Source organism: Poecilia mexicana, unplaced genomic scaffold (assembly GCF_051168715.1).
Source record: "Poecilia mexicana isolate PSO_F unplaced genomic scaffold, ASM5116871v1 scaffold_1, whole genome shotgun sequence".
Taxonomy (NCBI): domain Eukaryota; kingdom Metazoa; phylum Chordata; class Actinopteri; order Cyprinodontiformes; family Poeciliidae; genus Poecilia; species Poecilia mexicana.
Genome location: NW_028263370.1, coordinates 8389259 through 8404306, shown reverse-complemented (window position 1 = coordinate 8404306; position 15048 = coordinate 8389259). Strand labels below are relative to the sequence as shown.

The 15048-nt window shown below is 37.8% G+C and overlaps 2 protein-coding genes across 3 annotated transcripts; one reads left to right on the top strand and one right to left on the bottom strand.

The window, feature by feature from the left end:
• Positions 1–9738, top strand: LOC106921800 (uncharacterized). 2 transcript variants are annotated; one of them, XM_088003783.1, is made up of 9 exons: positions 1–460; positions 735–1216; positions 1733–1879; positions 2402–2536; positions 3102–3251; positions 3733–3867; positions 4430–6739; positions 7885–7982; positions 8818–9738. In XM_088003783.1, the coding sequence occupies exons 2-8, from the start codon at positions 764–766 to the stop codon at positions 7975–7977; spliced, it is 3423 nt and encodes a 1140-aa protein (XP_087859909.1). In that variant the 5' UTR covers positions 1–460; positions 735–763; the 3' UTR covers positions 7978–7982; positions 8818–9738. The 2 variants fall into 2 exon arrangements, with proteins under 2 accessions (XP_087859909.1, XP_014849190.2); XM_014993704.2 differs by having other exon boundaries at positions 2–460; positions 7885–7978.
• A 390-nt stretch (positions 9739–10128) lies between these two features.
• LOC106921805 (group XIIB secretory phospholipase A2-like protein) lies at positions 10129–14257 on the bottom strand. The gene is made up of 4 exons (XM_014993710.2): positions 13923–14257; positions 13045–13133; positions 11243–11408; positions 10129–10542 (listed from the first exon to the last, which is right to left on the bottom strand). The coding sequence occupies exons 1-4, from the start codon at positions 14182–14184 to the stop codon at positions 10424–10426; spliced, it is 636 nt and encodes a 211-aa protein (XP_014849196.1). The 5' UTR covers positions 14185–14257; the 3' UTR covers positions 10129–10423.
• Positions 14258–15048: the final 791 nt, after the last annotated feature.

Genomic DNA, 15048 nt, shown 5'->3' with positions numbered 1-15048 from the left:
TTGTGTCCTGCTTTCACTTAAAAACATTTTTAAGTTATGACAGGTTTATGGGTTGTTTAACAGATTTTGTATTTATGTAATTTTAACAACTGGAAGGGTTTAGTAGATTTTTTTTCCTGATACTAAAATGACCAATGTATTTAGTTAGCTCATTTAATAGTTTCAGACAACGAATATTTTTTTTTCTGTAGGTATCTCTTCAACGTGTTTTTGCAGTGGTGGTCCTCCAACCACACAGGTGGCGCTATTGAGCAATTCTTATAATTTTTAACGCCTTAAAGATACTGTCCTTTTGCAGTATCTTTATGGCAGATTTATTTTGACCAAATCTTTTTCCACCAAAGAAGGTTAATTTCGTCTACGTATTGTCACATCAAGCTATTGTGGAGCTCACTTTATTTATGTTTTTGATAAAAACAGCTATTCGGTTGTGTCGCAGATGACGGTTTTCCAACAGAAGGTAAACCTGTTAGCTTCTATGCTATCCTCTCTGTAAACACTTTTTAATCATTTCCGATTTTCCGTTGCCTGTATTTGAACTAGAATCTAGTGATGTTATACTTTTATATCTGCTTAAGTCAAACACCGTTCCACCAAGCTAGGCTTTTAATCGCTAATTCTCGAGTGTTTTGGTGTCACTAGCTAAAGTGAATTATTCTGTTTTGAGCGTTTACCTGTGGGGTCGTGATATCAGTATGCTGTTTAACGTGTGTATGTATATTTTATGTCCATAGAGCCTCTATAAACTGTGAAAGGCAGTACGATGGATCCACATCACAATGCATGGAGATTTCCTACTCAAAGGCTGGTGCCAGATCAACAGAGGCTTGGCAATTTCAACAGGATAGAGAGAGTCCCAGGGATTACCGATCACTGGCAAACAGGCCCTATGTACACTGCTGTCCAGCCTCACAGCGGTGGTGTAGCCTGGAAGGAACCCAGCTCCCCATCCCAGAACTCCCCAGACCCAGACGGAAACCCATTCAACTCAGAGGATGAGGAAGATCCTGAGTTGGCGAGAAAGAAGCGAGAGCTTCAGGAGTTACATGAACAGATTATGCATAAGAAAACCAACATCGCCATCAAAGCAATTGAGATGATTGTGAAGAATCCAGATTCTCCGGATGACCAGGAGTTTGATACTTACAACCCTGAATCGCTTCGAGACAGGGTGACAGAGATATTGCAGCAACGCTCATTCAGCTTTTTCTCCAAGGTAATGTCCATAAAGTTTTATGTGCAGATCTGAGTGGACTTTGATAAAAGTTACATACATAATTCATACTCATTTTGGTATTAATGTGCTAACCCTAACCCCTCTTTCCAGGTTTTAAGTAATATATAAGCTATGATTGTAATGATTTTTAAAGATTAAAAATTAGATAGGGAACTTTTAGTTTATAGTTGGCATCATTCTCTAATCCTAACCCAATCAAAATTAAAGTACGAGTTTAAATACATTTTACTGAATCATGGAATAAATTGCTTTGAAAAACTTAGACTGTGTGTAATTTTAAAAGGCTAAGTTTTCATGATTGATTGGAGTCCAAAAACGTTTTTTTTATTACTATAAAGACCATATTGTTTAGATGCCACTTGCCTAAGAAGTATTTATAAAAATATCAGAAGGTGGATGTATGTATATCTTTTGATCTGGTTTGGATGAGAGATTATCTGTAATAAATTCAAGCAGTGATTATTACATCTTCTAATTGTATCTTTTGATCGCCAGGTTAAGTTATGTAAACTAAAAGCAAAAGCCGCCGTTTTGAGAAAAAATGAAGTGAAGCAGCAGCACCATCCACTGAAGCTTAGAGTGAAGGCATTAAAGGCACGCAGACTCAGGAACCCCGGCGTTTTACCGCCCAACAGAGAGAAGGTTTGTATTAAACGTTTTATAAATACAACAGAAAGAAATCCCATCCAGATTACAAAACATGCATTTAAAATTATCTAAAACCTTCTAGAAATGTAGAATATGTATAGACAAGGATAATGGATTTGAAATCATAATATAACTCTTATCCTTAACAATAAAATTAGTCATCATACATATGTTTCTCTTATGATTCACTATTTGGGTAAATTATGCACAACCTGACAAAAAATTAATAGTTTATATACACAGTTGCATGTTTTAGATTTAGCTGTTTTAGGCGTTTTAAAAACAAACTGACAGACCAAAAAGGATTAAAAAATTTTTTTTTTCTTCTTAGAATTTTTCACATCTGCTTTTATTATCCAGCTGTGGTACCATAATATGAATTTATATGTGTAGTTCCCGTCTCCTCACAGAAACCTGTTCTGGAAGAATTGTTTAAAGAAGCTAATAAAATCACTGTTGGTGTTTCTCCCACTGTTAATGTGTTTGTAATATTGATGCATGCCTGATGTCTGACAGATCCTTGATGTTCCTCCACCTCTCACCACCCGGGCTGTTGCTTCGCCGGCCAAAGAGGAAAGCAACGCTGCTAAGGGCTTCAAACGCTTCCTCAGTGTGCTCAACAGAGGAGCCGATTTCAACCTGAAAAACATGGTATATCTGCCGTACGCACATAGATGTTAAAATGTAAAATCGACATCACATCAACAAAAAAAAAAAAAAAGTGAATAAAGAATGTCAAATGTATAACAAGGGCTATTACATGCATTGGGTAAACAAAATAAAAATATGCATCTGAATAGAAATGTTAATAACCCCCAATTGAGGACAGTGACGTGTAAATGTTTTAAAGTATGTAAAGCAAATTCCCAGTCTAGAGCTTAACCAGGAGTCTAGTTTTACTCTAAAGCTTGAAAACCCATAAATGCTGCAACAACAGCAAAGCATGGTGATGGTAGCCTCATGCTGTGGGGATGTTTCAATGTTATTGGTAGTACTGGTATTGGCTTTGAATTCATATAACTGTGTTTAAAGTGCAAAAGGATTCCCGAAACAAATGGAATGAATGAAGCACATGAAATGTAACTTCCCTGTCCGCCCAACAACCTCAACTCGACTGATGTGTTATTTTGACTGCTCTTAAAAGATACGTCCGAGCCAAAAAGGCAAACATAATTTCTTGTTTTCTCTATGTTGATGAGTGTGTGATGTTTCTCAGCTTTCAGATGACCCTCTGCCTCCTCATGACCACATCATTACTTCGCCTGAAAAGCAGCAGCAGGAGGAGAGCACCACAAACAAGGGATACGAGCACTTACTCACTGCTCTCAAGACAGTAGCAGCAGCAGTCCCTAACATGAAAAAAACGGTACATCGTGTTGGTTTTCACTTGCAGAGCTGTGAAAAAATGTTTGCCCCTTAAAGATTTCTTCTATTGTTGCGTTTTCATTCCACTGGACTGTTTATGTGTTTAATATGGTTTATCATCTAGTGTTAAAATACGTTTGATCTGAAACAATTAAGCATGACAAAGATGCAAAACCTGAAGAAATCTATAATGGCTATGTTTAACAGCACCATATATGACAATTTTATTAAAAGGACAAGAATTGTTCATACAGAATAATGTCGTTTTTCATCAAGTTTTATTGATAAACATATTTGAACACGATTCCAGATTACGTTAAAATACTGTCACACTGGGAGAGTTGGAGCACCTCAACTCTCTGAAAAGACAAAAGAGAGAGAGAGAGAAAAACTTAAAGAACAGTCTATTCTATTCGTTGGCTTACTTATTGCCAGATTAACTACTGTTTTATTAATTTTTATGAATGTGGGATGATTCACAGGGTCCCGACGTCCCTCTGCTGCCTCCTGGCCGCAGCATCACTTCCCCTGAAAGGCAGGAGAGCAACACAAGCAAGGGATATGAGCGCTTACTCAGTGTTCTCAACAAAGGAGCTGCTCCCACCTTGAACACCACGGTACATCCTGTAGAGTTTTTCTTCTATGTATAAACTAGCATTCGTAGAGTGTTTGATTGTGTACATTTTTAATATTATTATTATAACTTGGATCTAATGAAAACCAAAAATTCAGATACTAGATGCTTGGTGGATATGTTTAATCTTGAGTTGTAATTGTATGTGTGCAAATAGCTTGTGTCATAAATGTATTAAAAACAGCTCAGCACTTTCAGTAGATGTACGTTTCTGGAAGCAGTGGGGTCTGATAGTTGTCACTTAGTTGGACTCTGCTCTGAATTCCCTCTCTGTACTCATCAGAGCTGCGTAAAGATAAACCAACATGGTTAGCTCAGGATAATATGGTATGTCCATCTTCAATTTAAGTTTTTATCAAATATTTCAAGTTTCGTAAGGAAATTAGTTTGTGGAAGATCTGATCGTCAATTATGTTATTATCACAATACCAGCAGAAAATATAGTAATAAAACTTTTAAGTCCACATCACACACCCGTACTCTGTATATTCCCAGATTAAATTTATATTTAATCTATTGTGTGTCTTAATTTTTTTTTTTTTCAGATCCCTGACGTTTCACTAAATCCTCCCAGCCATAGCGACCCTCGTAGAACAAAGGAGAGCAGTACCAACAAGAGTCCCGAGGGCGAGAGCAGAGCCAGTCGGGGTTCTGAGCATACCGGGCAACATTCTGAGAGTAAGAGCAGCGCAAGCAGAAAATCTGAGAGCAAGAGCAAAGCCGACAGACGTTCAGACCACGAGAAAAGTGAAAACAAACATTCTGATCTCGAGACAAGTGTCGACAAGCGTTCTGACCGCAAGACCAGTCCAAAAAGAGGCGATGAGGGCAAAACTGGTGTCAGCAGAGCTTTTGAGCACAAGAAAAGTGTTGACAGAGGCTCTGACCTCAAGAGTACCATCAGCCGACGATCTGAAGTCAAGAGAAGAAGTTCTGATTGTACAGACGGAGCTGATAGAGGTTCTGAGGACGCGAACAACCTTAACAGACCTTCTGAACGCAAGAGCAGTGTCCACAGAGTTTGTGAGCTCGAGAGCAGTGTGAACCAAGGTTCTGGGATTGAAAAGATTCTCGACAGAAGTTCTGAAACCAAGAGGAGCGTCAGCAAGGGCAGCGTTGATCGACTCCTTGAAGGCGAGGGCAGCGTGAAAGGAAATTTTGAGTCTGATAGTGGTGCAAACAGAAGTTCAAGGCACACGAACAGTGGCGACAGAGCTTCTGAGCCGGAGAGCGGTGTCAGTAAAACTCTTAAAAGTGAGAGCGAGAAGAACAGAGGTCTCAAGAGCAAGAGCAGTTATAACAAGGGTTTTGAGCGCTTTGTGAGTCTGCTCAACAGTGGAGTGGACATCACCAAGCTCAGTAAGATGATCAAAGATGAGGTAGATGATCTTCCAAAAACCTCTCCCGCTTCTTTGAAAACGGCCCCCAAGAGTGAAAACCAGAAGTCCGACACTGGACTCTCGCTGCCAGGCTGCAGTGGGATCAGCAGCGTGAATTCAAAAACTGTCAAAAAAGAGATGTCCTCGCCTGAAGACGTTGAGGTAAAGACAGTTAAAAAAAGGAGCAGTTTGTACTCCGGTAGTCAACCAGAGCTTGCCCTTGAAGTGAAAAAGAAGAAGGAAGAGGAAAAGGAAACCTTGGGAATAGATGAGAAGCAGAAACAAGTGCAGAGCATTCTTAAAACACTGGGTTTGAATCTGGACGTGGAGGAATTGACCAAACTAACAGATCGCACTCAGGAGAGGCTGTATGGAAGGAGGAATGAAGGTAGGGAGATGAGCGAAAACAGGATGGAACAGGAAAGTCAGCGTTCGCTCTCCCATAAAAAACACAGTAGGTCCCGCTCCTCAACCTCCTCCTCTTCGTCGTCCTCTTCCTACTCTTCCTCTTCCTCCTCAACTTCCTCTAGATATGCCTCTAGAAGCCGTAGTCGGAGCCCTCGGGGCCGCCGGCGTCGGCGCTCTCGCAGCAGAGACACACGTAGACGTTCTCGTGACAGAGGCAGAGACGGAGGGAAGCGGCACAGCAGGACTGAGGCCAGTAAAGACGCCCAGGGGCCCAGTTACAGAAACCAGCAACATCCTTTTCCTTCTCCTTACGGTGCTCCTTCCGCATATACCGATTACAGTTTGTACCAATATGCCCAGTATATGAACTACTACAATGCCTACAACAGTGCTATGAACTCCAATTGGGTATTTGATCCAAATCAGAGTCATGTGCCACCATCCCGTTCACAGTGGCACTCGGTATTAGGAGATATGAGGCATTCCAACCAACCTGGACAGATCTCAGTTAATGACTTCATGCTGTTCATGAATCCAGACTTGTCTGGGAGTGAAGGTCAGAGCAACGAACCCTCTGGTTCTCGTTGCCTCACGGTCATCAATACTACACCATCTTCTGCAAGCAGCGTGACGGGAAATCAATGGATAATGAATCATGAGCGGAATCTGTTGGAGTTGAAAAGAAAGAATCATAAAAGAAAAAAAAAAAAACAATCTGCAAGTTCAACTCAAGATTTGCCACCGAAGAGAACTGTAGAAAAGTCTATTGAGAAAAAACCTGCAGAGACATTGACTGCAGAGAAAAAAGCCTCAGAAACGGTTTCTACGGCGAACAAAACCCCACAGACGGTCGCTATGAAAGAAAAGGTTGCGGAGACGGTTATGAAGAAAAATGTTGCAGAAACGGTTGCTATGGATAACATAGTTGCAGGAAAGAAAACCATCAACTCTAAGACCTTAAACCCCACACCTTCACAGGGTAAGACTCTTGATAAGATAACCAAGGTAACAGAAGAGAAGAAACGTCACCTTACAGAGGAGAAAATAAAGGCTAACCTGAGGGAAAAGGTAAACTTACTTTTTTTCGTTTTATTATTTAATTTTTTTTTTTACCTTTTTCAATTGCGCTGACAGATTTCCATTACTCTTCTTCAGAAGTATTCCAAACTATCCATCAGATAATTATACCTTAGATCAGTGGTTCCCAGCCCTAGTCTTGTATGTTTAAGATGTCTGTCTGGTCCAGCACACTTGATTGGACAGATTGATTTACCTTCTCAGCCTGCTATCATGATCTACAGCAGCGTTTTAATGACACATTCGATTAAATCGTGTGACACCAGAGAAACATCTACAGCGTAAGTTCTCATATCAAGGGTCCCAACTTTGTCCCAAAGTATTCCAGATCTGGACAAATACTGAAATACAGAGTGTGAATTTTTTTCTTCTATATTTTCTCTCATGTTATTTAAAGGGTATAAAATCGAAATTTCTAAAGGATGAAGGTTCCTTCCTCGATTTTGTTATTTTACATCCTTTTACATTTTATGAATAACCAGAGGAAAGCACATAAAAGTTGTTACAAGTGATAAAATCATATAATAGAGCTGCTCTTCACATTCATATTGCTGCTGTAATAACAGCACAAATGTGGATAACAGAAAAGGAGCATGGAGGACTTCAGTGTTCTTCTTTCTTTATGTCATGTGTGTCCAATGAGGTCAATGATCGTCAATCGCGTGGCTTTGTTTACAAACTATTGTCTGCTTGCAAAAAGCGCAGTGTGTGAAAACAAACTGCACCAAATGTAAAAGATTTAGTCCGCTTTTGGTCTGAACCAAACAAGCGGACCAAAACACCACAAGTGTTTGAAAATTTAAAGTAGAGCTGATTTAACTTGATGTTTTTTTTTTTGTTTGTTTTTTTTTTAACTATTCTTTTTTATTATTTGCTTTATTTTTGTATTTAATGTCCAGTTACTGCTGTGGAACCACTGATGTGAAGTATTTGCCCCGGTTTCAACAAAGCTCCACGTTTAGTATGATTGTGATTAATGTGATTAATTATTTCAATTGTATCAGGTCATGTGCAAGTTTTAAGATCCATTTAGTTATCAATAAAATTCACAGCAGATTATTTACTGGAAGAAGTATGAATTATATAAATATATCTTTACCAGACAGTACAAATATATCTGCAAAATCTTTTTGTAGCTTCTGGAGTTTAACCGGAAAGCGAAGCTGCTGACACAACCCAGCTCCAACATCAAGCCATCAGCAGACTCCCTGGACTCTGAGCTCCTTTAATGCAAGTAAATTACATGTCCAGCTCTTTTGTGTCCTTGTATTTTCTTTCATGGCTTTACTGGGTCAAAGTTAATGCCGCTTCATCTCTATATTTAGGTTTATAGTAGATTGTGTTGTTCAAGGTGACGTGTGTGTGAAATTCTACAAAATATCAAAGTACTTATTTTATATTATTAATTTGAGTATAAAAATCTAATTTGCTTAGAAGTAACGTGTTACGTAACGTGAAGCTATGTGTTCATGCTCTGCGTGCTTTCCTCTTAACCTTTTCCATGAACAGTGGAAAGTTAGTCAGACCTCTCATAGCCAAATAGTAATTAACTTGAAATTCAGCAGTTTAAAGCTATTCCTTTAATTGGAGGTTAATGTGTTGCAGAGACAACTTATTTCATTTTTGGCTTAGGATTCTGAAATATCAATCCTCCCGTTTCTTTTAAACTGTTGCCATAATTTTGACAAAACCTGATATTTCCTGACTTTAACAAAACTAATGTTTTATTTATTTTTTTATCTCATGCATAAAAAAACAACGGGAGTTTTAACAGATCAAATTTGATTCATGAATTACGACGATTTTAACTGGCTAAAATTTTAATGCAGTTAATCTCTGTTTTTGTCTATATGGTTTTATATTAAAATGCAATTAAATACATTTTACATGTAACTCAATTAAGAATGTTAAACAAGTCCCACCACTAGGAAAACACTGAGAATTGCCATGCTTAAACTCATCATTTAACTTTTGAACAAGCCTCCCATTCTAGGCAAACTTTGACAAGGGGATCTGTGTGTATATGCAGTATAATGCAACTCTTAATTGTTTGTTTTCTTTGCTTTCAGGGATCTGTAGAAACTCTCACATCCCCTGTGGATCATTGACCTTCATTTCAGTTTTACATAAACCTTTTGCTACTCCCTGTTCGAGCTGAATCCTCCTCTAAAAGACACAAGTAAATGAAAACTTCCTCGAAGAATTTACTTTCTTAAGTTCTTCCTAGTTTATATCAAGGTTTTTACTTTTGTCGCCACTAATTATGTTACGTTCTAACATTTAATTGCTGGTTCCGTTATAGTTAACCTTATTTTGTTGCCTGAAGTCTTTTAGTTTGTCTGGTTTTCCCTAGTAAAATGTTTAAATACTGTTTAAATGATTGTGGATGTTTGATTTATTTAGTTATACTGTCATTTTGAGGTGCTACTTCTAAAAGTCTTCACTACTTTAGAGTAAAACTCCAAGGGCAAAGATGGTCTGTGGAGCTTGCCTGTACAACCAGACAATAAGCTGAATGTTTTAAAAAGGAGAAACGTTATATAACTTCAAAAAATTAGCAATGAACAGAAAAACGTATTAAATATGTGGGAAATGAGAAGCTTGTCTCTTTAAACTCAATAATTGCTGACTAATTGTAGAATATGATTTTTTTTAGTTTCCAATTCTTTTTCTGTTTTTTTGTTTTGTTTTGTTTTTTTACTAATGGACATGTGAATCAAGTTAAACCCAGAGACTTGGATCTGTAACTACAATAACATTGCCTCAGCAAATATTCACTTAAGGGTACCAAATACATGTGCAAGCCACACATTTCAGATTTCTGTTCCTATAAAAGTAAAATTCTAAACTACTTTTTATTGGTGTTCAGTGTAACACATTGAAGTTTGTATTTTCACAAAGCATTATTTTTATGATTTTAACAGCAGAAGGATGTAAGTTTATATTTAGCATTGTGCTCCTCCAGTGTAAATTAAAATTTGCAAAAGATGTGGAGGGTGTTAACTTCTTTGAGTGCATACTGGATTGTAGGCAGTATCACATATGAGAGAGAGTAAAATGTCAAGCGATCAGGATATAGGTTTGTGTTAAAAATATTTCAGTTTCCATTAGAAAAACAGCAGGAAATTCAATTTTCTGGTTGAGACTTAAAACAGGAAAACGTCCTGGTGGATCATATTGTTTCACTACCAGTGTTGTTTGTTTGGTTCACACAGTGAAAATAAATCAACTGTACTCAGAGTAATTGAAGAAGGGGGGAAAAAAACATGTCATTTTTTTTTAATTACTTTTACCCCTTTTATTTACCTCAAATAGATCAGACTGTTGTTACTGACGGCTCCAGGTAATAAATGGAAAGTATCATTTATTAAATGAAACTCTTGTTTGAATTTTTACATTTTTATTTTACGCACATATTTAACACTTATTTATGGGTTATAACATGAAAGCTCTTCACAGATCCATAAGAGTTCATGTTGAAACAAAGTCATCTCGCATGGCGCTCAAAACAATACTGACGTTTTGCTGAATAATTAGTTTTTAGGAAAACAAAGACAAGAAGGTTCAAATAAATTACTCAAGCAGTCATGGGCATATTAAACACTCTACACCATCAAATATGATGCGTCTCTGTGCTTTCCCGTGGCTCTTGTGGAATAGCAACATGTCCATGGTTTACAGTTCATCTTTCTCCTCTCCTGGGCAGTAGCAGGCCGCTCTCTGGCTGTTCATGTAGGGTCTGCAGCCCAGAGTCCACACTGTGTTGAACAAGGTGTCGGCTACTGTCTCGCACGCTGAGGATGAAACGAGCAATGAATGAGCGGAGATTGGCGCAGAAAACTGAAGACGTTGTCTCCCACAAGTTGCAGTGATTTATATGTAGAATAAATGCAGGAGATGTATGACCTCAGTAAAAGGGAAAAGGCAACCTTTTGCTCTTAGACCTGTGCAGTTTCTCACATTATGTTATTATTTTTTATATATATATATTTCTTGGAGGTTTAAAGTAAACTTTTACCTTTTACCTACTGGTAACTCTTCTAAACTGGATGTACTTTTAAACGATTCAGTACAGAACAGAATCTGATAGATGATTAATGGATGTTAGCTAAAATTAGGGTGATGGCAAAGAGGCCTTCCAACCTCAAACACATCAACAAAGATGAATCAAACATGAAGTCGGTCAGCCATGCTTGACTGTAATTGAAAAGGATCTAAAAAAAAAAATTTGTAACTTTTTTTAAAAATTAATTTTTTCCATGGATACTAAATTGTTTTTTCTTATAAGTCTTGCCGTTATCGCTCCTTGGCATGGGGTAAACTGCAAGTGCAAGTTTACTCCCAAGTTCCTTCTTCCCATAGTTTCTGCATTTAGTTCCAAGTTGGCTAAATAAAGGATGGCACATTTTAATAAGCTGTGCTGATTGTCAGCAAAGGTTGTTAAATAAATCAAAACGGCTTCGCTAGACAATAGAGAAAATGCAGACCGCTGACCTTCGACTTTGGACACGAAGCCGAGGCTCTTCTTGAGGTCCGAGCAGATGCTGTGGAGACACCAGCGAAACTTGGAGTCGCAGCGGTACTTGTTGGAGCCGCAGGTGTCGTAACACATGTCCAGCTGATTGCAGCACTTGGTCATCGCTGGGATTCCCACATCCATCTGGCACAAACACACAGGGGAGTATGATTTCATGCAGCTTCAAAAACCAGCGAGGGTTTATCGCAGCAACATAACCTCACACTGCAAATTAAAAAAAAATAAATACAGGGTTTTATTAATAGTAAATTCACGTCTTTGTGTCACTAAAGCACTAGGGAAAGTGTTTTTTTTCTGTCATGCCACTCACATCTGAAATATGTTTTCGCAAATTGACTTTCTCAAAGGAATTTACAAGAATTGCATTATAAACAAAATAAAAAAATACACATGGATGGGATAGTAATGGGAAAAACAAATGTGTTGATGTGGAACTTATTCAATCATTGGATTTTTCTCAAATCTTCAGTGAGATTATGCTTTTTTTGTACAATTTTATCAGGCTCCCACAGTTGTCTGTGGCAGGCCCAAGGCAGAAGCAAACTAAGCAACCACTTAGGGCCCCAAGGCCCTCAGTGGAGCCGTTTTATTCTATTTTATTTTTTTTAGTAATAATTTCTATGTCATTATAATATCGAAAACACAGAATTTCACTATTAAGTTATTTGGTTTTACAATAATATATATTTGATAATGTATGTAGAAATTATTATTTTATCAATAAAAAGAAAAAAATAAATAAATTGCTCTTGGGTGTCCCTGGTGGCCGTTAGCAAAACAATGTCTCAAAAAAGGACTTATCCTTCAGAGAGGGAGAAAAGAAAGAGGAAGAATAGAAAAAGCCAAGATAAAGGTTTGGTTTAATGTGCCTTGGTAATGTAACGTTTACAAAAAAGCTTTGTAAAGCTGCTGATAGAAAATTAGCTTGAACAGTGTCTTCCTACACTTACAAGAATGTCTTTGTAACATGATTAACAGAAGGCCCTATCTTCCTTTCTGCCCTCATGTGAAAGAATTAACTGTGTGAAAAGACAAAACTTGCTTTTCCCTGACCTTGAATTATGTTTTACAGCTGCTTGCTTATCTACCGGAATACTCCTTACTTGTGAAACTGCCTGTGTGCAGAAGTGGTTTCTGTTTCTCCCATCTTGCCCTTCCTCCCTTCCGTTCCCCTTTTTCCTGATAATAAAAAGACAAGTTCTGCAGCAGGATGGCAGAACGCATGGCAAACTGCTGGCAGAAATGCCAGGATAACTGTGCCTTCTCAATTCTTGCAAGAATTTGGTTGAAAACTAAGTAACGTTGTCTGTAGTTCTTTTATGTAGGTTGGGAAAATACCTATCACTCTATGCTGTAGTTGGGGATATGTTGTTTGCTGCTGAGCATAATCATTTTGTGGGTAAATATATATAAATTACATTTTTAGCTATTGGAGTTATGCTTAAGAGAAATTAATTTAATCACAGAATGTCATGAAATAATTTTTATTCAATTTATATATATATATATATATATATATATATATATATATATATATATATATATATATATATATATATATATATATATATATATATATACATACTTGATATTAGGTTTTATCCTCTGGGTCACATCCAAGTTCATTCCGTTATTATTTCATGTATGTAATCAGCTATCCTTACATACATATTTTACATGTAGAATTTATGAGAAAAGCATTACTGAATAAAATTGACTTTTTCTAACCCAGAAACCTGCTTTTTTCTACAAAACGTACCCCGTCTGGAACAGGAAGGCCAAAGAAGTATGAGCTGCATCCATCAGGCTCAGGCATGTTGTAACCTGGACGAGGAAGAGGCGCTTTACCTGCAACACGAAATAGAGAAAAAAATGATTTCGATGTAGGTCATGAAGCCAGCTGGACAATATAACTGTGAGATTAAAATAGATCCATGTTTGCACATAGAAACACAGAATCAAAATATTTGACACGACCCCCAGTGACCGGATGGCCCCTCTCCTATTACCCAGAGGCCACAGTCCGTTTCCTGGGCCTCACCCAGATAACAGAGCCAATATGGGAAAACATATTGGCTCCAACTATATGTTTAGTTGTAGAAAATCCTGCACATTTAAGAGAAGAGGGAGAACCATTTTAAAATAAAATAAATAAATAAGAGTCACTTAAAATAATGTTACTCTCATTCTAAAACAGGAAATGTCTAAATGTATGTTAATGTGCCGTCAAACATTTAAATCAGAACATAGTATGTAGAAAATGTAAAGTGGTAATTAAAATGTTTTGTTTGGACAAACATATTTTTGATAGAGGAAGTACTTAGAAGTAAAATGTAGCTGTCTTCAAGAGCTAAAATATCAGCTATGCCATATGGCAGTAAAGGCAATTTGAAAGGTTATCATATGATTGTGTGTCTTGCAGATTTTACGGATTTTTTACTTATAGTCTGAAACAAGGATGAATTTTACATTTTTGTTTATTGATTTATTTTTTTAGCTATAAATTTATTTGGAAAACAACATATAAGTACTGTTAGGTCTTACAGACGCTTGCTGACTCAAACAAAATCAATAAGATCATGTGTTACTTAACCCTAAATCAAAATATGCGATTCCATTAATCCAGGTCAGATTTACCATGTCTGCAGCGGTACTGGCACACTCCATCTTTTCCGCCCATGAACTCCAGCATGGAGTCAAAGTAGCCGCTGACCGCCTCAAAGCCTCCCCGCAGGGAGTTCAGCCCCCAGTCCTCGCTCTCGTCCCCTGCCTGGGTGCTGCCATCAGAGGGTGGACCCGGTGGAGGTGGTGAGGCTTCTGGGTTTCCAGCCTCCTGACCTGCAGCTCTGAGGGTCAACAGGCCCACCATGAGGGGCACGACGAGGGCCCAGCGTCTCATCCTGTCGCTCAGACGTGTTCAGTGCAAACAGGAGTCAGGTCCTCTCAGAGGAGACTCTGAAACTTTAGTGCGTGACCTGAACTTTGAGTCGGACGTGGATAGATGTCACGTCGAAAAGCGCATGCCTGCTGAGATTTGCATGGCCTGTCGCGGGAACGCGGATCGCAAAGCAATCTCTCTCTCTCTCTCTTTTTAGGTCATTTAGATAAGAAAGGTGTTAACATTTATAATATATTACAGGCAGAGTTTCGGTCAGATTTCAACCCGCTTTCTTCATCGAAATGTGGGTTTATTGAGTAATGCGCGTCCTCGCAACAAAGAATGGAAATATCGACAAGCGCGCACTTTTCGGCACAACACCTGTCTCGCATGTGGAAGAACAAAGTCCAACTGGTATCTCGGCTTTTCAGCAGGCCTAGCCTTTTATCAGTCCTGCTGATGATGAGTTTGTCTGCTGAGTGTATTAATTTAATTAATTACATTTATGGTAATTTTAGATTTAAGAAAAGTTCACATAAAGGAGCATGTCATGATCAATTTCTAGCATTCAGTTGTGTTTTAGGGTAGCATATATATTAATAAGTAAAGTAGAAAAACATTTAAACTTGATTTAAAACTGTTCCAACCTGATAAGAAATCGGATTGAGAGATTGCTTTTGTATTTTGCCTTTGACTGCTAAAATATCCGTCAATGAGGATTTTTTTAAAAGTTCAAAGTCAAAAAAGTAAAAAAAAAAAAAAAATTTACATTTTTTTTCATCTATTGAACAGGTAAAACAGACTGTCAATTTATATTTTCAAGTTTTTGTGCAACTAGTCAGCTCCATTATATGTTGAAAGGTACCATTTTTCACCTCCAAAAAA